At 37.4% G+C, this 6,367-nt stretch overlaps 1 protein-coding gene across 1 annotated transcript; it reads left to right on the forward strand.

Moving 5' to 3' along the window:
* Positions 1 to 296: 296 nt before the first annotated feature.
* Positions 297 to 1,825, forward strand: LOC107083851 (zinc finger protein 879-like). The gene has a single exon (XM_015373353.1). It carries the CDS (start codon positions 297 to 299, stop codon positions 1,386 to 1,388), a length of 1,092 nt encoding a protein of 363 aa, XP_015228839.1. The 3' UTR covers positions 1,389 to 1,825.
* Positions 1,826 to 6,367: the final 4,542 nt, after the last annotated feature.

Raw genomic sequence — 6,367 nt, forward strand, 5'->3', positions numbered from 1 at the left:
CTGATTTTTTTCCCTTGCTACAGCCGGCTAAGCAGCTTCGCTTCTTCTTCTTCTAGTTTACTACTGGCGGTTGGCTTTGGTCGCAGTACCGCCACCTTCTGTTCTGGAGTGTAATCGCTTCCTCTATGAGAAAAAGGAGCAGCGCATGAACCGAACGAAACACACGCGAACCGAACCGAGACAGTCGAACCGAACGATTCTGACGGTTTTCATAAATCGTCCCATCCCTATTGGACATTGATGCGCTTACTGTTCAGGAACAACCATGCTGAAGCTGGAGACACTCAGTTGTACGTATGATCTCTGTCTTTGTCCCCACAGACTTCCAGAAGCCAAATGTCTCCAATAAGGAGGAAGCCGCTGCCATTGATGGTTTCTGTAACCACAGGAGGAGATCCAGTCATGACCAGGAGCAACTAGAACCTGTATGGACTAAAGAAGAACAGGTGGAACAAGGTCCTCTATGGGTTAAAGTGGAGGGGAAGGATCCAGAACCTCTTTCGATAAAAGAGGAAGAAGAGACACAAGAATCTTCTCAGATTGCAGAAGAAATTGTAGAGCTTGAGGCATCATGGGGTTATGAGGAACAAAGGGAACCAGATCCACCACTGATGAAAGAACATGAGGAACCAAAATCTCTTATGATGGACAGGGAAAATGAGGAACCAGATCCTTCAGTGCAGTCAGCTTTTTCAATGGAGAGTTCTGCTCGAAAGGAAGTGTATTTGAGAGAAAAGGAACAAGGAACTGAGAAGCTTTCATTTAATATGTCTCCTTTAGTTAAGACTAAAGATCAGAAGGAAAGCAGATACACTGTGTCCGAGAGTCAGTCTGAATCTGACACAGAGAAAAAGTCTTATAAATGTCACATCTGTGGGAAATTCAGTAAGACTAAATATGCCTTGAAAATACATTACAGAACTCACACAGGTGAAAAACCATTTTGCTGTGAAACTTGTGGGAAGCGATTATCTTCGAGAAGTTCTTTAAATGTTCACAACAGAATCCACACAGGTGAGAAAACTTTTATTTGTGAAATCTGTGGGAAAAGGTTTGCTAGACGTAATGAACTGAAGATACATCAGAGAAATCACACTGGTGAGAGACCTTTTATGTGTCAAATCTGCGGAAGAAATTTCTCTCAAATTTGTTATCTCAATCTTCACAAACTAAAACATTCAGGTGAGAGACCGTTTTCTTGTCAACAATGTGGGAGAAGTTTCTTTACACGCAATGAATTGAAAGTACACCAGAGAACTCACACAGGTGAGAAACCTTATTCATGTGAAATATGTGGTAAAAGCTTTATTCAACTTGGCAGACTGAATGTTCACAAGAAACAAACACATAAAATCAGGGTGTCTGCAGGGTTTAAAAAGGTAGTTTAAGGAAATTGTCAAAATTTCTGTCTATAAAAAAAAAATTAATCTGACAAAGTATTTTTTAAATTACCTCCAGTTGTATGTTCCCCATTGTGCTGAATGCCTTTAAGCTAAATATACATTATTTAAGCTAGGCTCACAGTCTAGACCTGGTCCATTCAATCATGAAGGTAGCCAGGCCAGCCAGACTGAATAAAAGGGTGTAATTCAGTCTAGTAAACTACCGTTGACTCTGGATAAATTTGGCTGGACCAATCACAACGCGTGAGACAAGACTTTACGATGCGTCACTTTCTTCCAGCATGTCAGCACGATGGGGACCGCAATGATGCCATTTCTGAGATCCTTAGTGAGATCGATCTGCTTTAAAAACCTCATCAGACTTAGACTTTATTGTCATTTTGTTTGCACATAGTGTAAACACCAAAATGAAATGAGGTGCATACAGTCTANATCTCTGGTTAAATGTGTTTTTTTTTTTCTTATTTTATCACAAGGAGGAATGTGCTGAGGCCATATCCTGGAAGAAACCTCTCCCAACCAAAGAGGATCTTCAACTACCGCCTATCAAGAGCGAGACGAGTAGTTGAGAATGCCTTTGGGATTCTTGCTGCACAGTGGAGAATCTACCACCGGGTGATTGGAGTGAGCCCTGAAAATGTGGATGCTGTTGTGAAAGCTACAGTGGCCCTTCACAACTTCCAGAGGAGGAACTCCACAGCTGAAAATCCTGTCCCACTGGAAGAACGTGACTTCCCTGCACTTCAACAAGCAAGGAGAGCGGGCGCCAAAAACGCCACCCAAGAGGCTGTAGCTGTACGGGAGGCCTTCAACAGTTACTTCTCCTCCGCCGTTGGTGAAATGCCCTGGCAATACAACGTAGCCTGAGGTGCCCACCTCTCACCTGTCAACCCTCTGCTACTCTTCCTCATCATAAAACAAAGGCTCTTTTAAGAGCCACTCACTTATTCTTTAAACCCCCTTCTTTTGATTTTTGATGTTCAGTGTCAGTAAAATACCTTGGTGTAGCACTTGATGACAGGTTGGAATTCGATGGCCAGGGTTAGCTTGGTCGTAAAAAAACAGCTTTTACCAGTGAAGAATTTTATCAAAAGTCAAACGGTACCTGCCACGCAGAGATCTGGAGACTGTAATGCATGCTTTTATTTATATGAGATTGGACCGCCTGCAGCTGGTACAAAATGCATCCTTACTGGCACATGTAAACGTGACCACATATCACCCATCCTAGCTTCGCTGCACTGGCTCCCAGTTGTTTTTAGAATCTATTTTATTGTTTGTTTTTAAAGGCCTAGCCCCCCAGTATCTGGCTGGGCTCCTCTAAATCCATGGCCCTGCCAGAACACTGATATCCTCCAATCAACTGCTACTGACAACGTCTAAAACCAGACTAAAACCAAAGGTGACGCTGCCTTTGTGACAGAGGCACCGAGGCTCTGGAACAATCGGCCCTGGCACATTCGATCTGCAGGATCTTTTGAGGTTTTTAAATCCTCCCTAAAAACACACTTCTTTTCCCTGGCTTTTAATCAAGTCTAAGTGGACATCTGGCAATTTTTTTTTTTACATTTTTACTTAAATATTTACTTATTGTGTTTTATTTAATTTTCATTCTATTTTATTGCATTGTGTTTATGTATTTTAGCTTTTATGTTTTTACCCTTTTTCCTGCAACTGTGATATCTGTACAGCACTTTGGGCAACCCCAGTTGTTTTAAATGGGCTTTATAAATAAAGTTTGAGTTGAGTTTGACGTCATTTAAAAAATTTTCATAAATTTTAAGTGCCTAAAGGCATTGAAGGGTGGAAGCAGTAAGTTAAGTCAGTGGAAGGTCTAATATTATTTCATTTCTGATATTTAATTCAATTTGCTGTAGAGGAATACATCAGATATGGAAAGATTTCTTTTTATTGTTGCCGTTGAAACTTTACCCTGATTAGGAGGCCAATTGTCTAAAACAACAAAAGAGACAGGCTTTCTTAAAACTCTGTAAAAACTCAGTGGGACATTTAGGTGAGTAATTTTTTCTTCATTCTCAAGCCAACATTTATTTGTCTCATGGAAAAAACAGACAATGTAAATGTTAAAAGAGAAAACATCTCAGTTCTTTCCAAAGAAAGTTTTTGCATTTATAGATAACTACTGTACTTGTGACAGGAAGAGAAAATAAATAAAAGGTCAAAAGCATCTGATAACTCCTAACTGGAGACAGTCCAGAACTGCTGGCACCACTATGTCTAATACACAGTTTCCATTCATTGCTGTTGCTTGTAGCTCTGGCACCAGAAAGTCTGATTTTGCATAGAATGACTTTGTTTTTGTAATTCCTTCATTTACAATGTAAGCCACTGAGAGTGTGGGGAATGCTCCTTTCAATGTACTGGTCTAAATGAACACCTAACACTGTAATTTTTTTCTTTTCCAGTGGAGATCACATATTAAAGCTTATGTTTTTGTTTTGTAATGTTCACTAGTTATTTAAAACGACACAAAATGCTTCTACATATAAATGGAATCAGTGGTAATGCTAAACAGAAAGTTCTTGAAATGAATTATGATGTGTTCTAGGCTTATCCTGCTGGAGGACAAAGGGACCACTGCTTCATTCTTCCTCTAGTCTCCCATTTTGCAGTATTTGTTAGTTCAACCCCTAAATTTAGCTGTGATACCATCCTAGAAAGAAATATCATGTGGGCTTGATTATAACATCTTGATTATAGAGGACATAGTTGGGCCTGTTTTTTTTTTCAGTAGTTAGTGCTTTTTCTCGCCTACTCCTAAACCTTGGTAGTGGTTCAGTTTTTACTGTGACTAACTGTATGTGCTCCCTTGTATTCCTTTGACATGAAAACTGTCTCACAGTTTTTCTGTTTAATTGTTTCTTCCCTAGACAGAGCCACCTGAGCTAGTTTACTGCTACCTTTTCAAACATAAAAGTATTTATGGTGCTTCTATATATTTTTCTTATGTCTGCTTCTGTCTCCTTGAACCTCCAGACGTAGTTAGTCGTCAGAAGGCAGCTCACTCAGCGTGGTTCTGCTGTCTTTCTCTTAAAAGTGTGTTTTTCCTGTCCACTGTCGCCCCATGCCCAATCCCTGTGTGAGGGATTGCTGTATTCTCGACAACAAAATGCAAGCAAATATCTACTGTCGCCACATGCTCATCCAGGAGGAGCAAGTTCTACAGAATCAATGACTCGATGCAATCAGCTTGTTTAAAATACAGATGGATTTTTTTTTCTTTTTTTTTTTTTCAATATGACTATATAATCTGATTACATTGTCTCTGTAATGTGCCTTGAAATGACATGTGTCATGAATTTGCTTTGTATAAATAAAGTTTTTTGAATTGATGCCCTGCAACAGACTGGCAACCTGTCTGAGGTGTCTATAGGCAAATCTCTATAGATTGGTGGAGATAGGCACCACCCAGACTGCCACTCTGGTTGATTAAATGGGAGAAGATGGATTAATGGATGGATAGTTGGGATTTAATTGAATGTATCACCATTATAGCTATATAAGATATTATTTATAATGATATTATTATATAGTAATATTATATTATTATTTATTATTTAAAACCATGTATTTTTTTTATCAAAGAGTCATTAACAAAGCAATACACTATCAAGTTTAATATATGTATAATTTTTATTTAGCTCTTGTAAACTGTTGTTTGTCCTTTAAATTTTAATGGTGACTCTGAACTACATAATCAATACGCTACTTGCAGATTCCAAAAATGTATAAATATTTTTTCCGACAGAATCTTGAACAGGAAATATTCAACTTTAGAAGCATTGCACAAGTTAGAAGAATTTCCCTGAAGTGTTTCAGGTTAGTAAAGTGTTTCAAAGTGTGTTACAAAATGTTTCAGTTTAGTACAGGAATCCAGTAATGCAGTACAGAGTGCNTTTCCCTGAAGTGTTTCAGGTTAGTAAAGTGTTTCAAAGTGTGTTACAAAATGTTTCAGTTTAGTACAGGAATCCAGTAATGCAGTACAGAGTGCCATAGTAAACAGTTGTCCTTCAAGATGCTAATTTTGAAAAAAAAAAAAAACAAAAACAAAAAAACATCTGGTGTTGCAAAAGAACAAAACATTTTTTAATCAAAACATTTTCAACAAATATTTATGATCTTTTAAAATAAATAATATAGTCCACAGTTGCTTCCTACATAAGGAAGCAATATATATATATATATTTAATCCTTTGTGGACCATGAGGGAGATGGAATAATGTTAGATCAACTTGCCTCTTGGTTCCTATTGAAATACAGTTTTAATTTTAGAAGTAGTTACTGATCCTTATCCTCAGGGCTGTTATTAAGCCTACCATTTTGATAAAGATCAATTATCCAAAAATGTTTTATTTGTTTAATTGATATCAAACATATCAAAAAAATATATATTTTTTTTCACTAAACTACACCATATTACTAAAGAATAAGTATATTACATTTTAACAGTCCAATACTGTTATTGCAACTCAGTAAAATGAATTATACTAGCATATTTAAGAATCTGTTATCATCTGTTAAGTTTAATTTAAAAGCATTGATTAAATTATACAAAGTTACGTCTACAATGCTGGATTTAGTGATCTAAATTTGTTTCTTTTTACTATAATTATAATGTTTAAAGTTAATATATAATGCTCTTGGCATTTAATCAACTGAGTTTAGTGGAGCCAGTTAATTTTACAACAGCAGTTGTTTGATTGGTGCTCACAAAGGTATTATCAGACAGACAACAGAGACTAATCCTGCTAAGCCAAGAGGGTTTTAATACTTTATCCTAGGCCTCCGTGCACCAGTGAATGTTTTCATTGCTCTTTTCTTCCTTCAGATGTCAGATAATATGATAGATAAAATCCTGACAAGACACAACATAAACACCAGGATATGGATAGAAAACATACATGTTTACCTGTAGATGTTGGTGATGGACCTCCTTCACTGTT

Source organism: Cyprinodon variegatus, unplaced genomic scaffold (assembly GCF_000732505.1).
Source record: "Cyprinodon variegatus isolate N-32 unplaced genomic scaffold, C_variegatus-1.0 Scaffold86, whole genome shotgun sequence".
NCBI classification, from domain to species: Eukaryota; Metazoa; Chordata; class Actinopteri; order Cyprinodontiformes; family Cyprinodontidae; genus Cyprinodon; species Cyprinodon variegatus.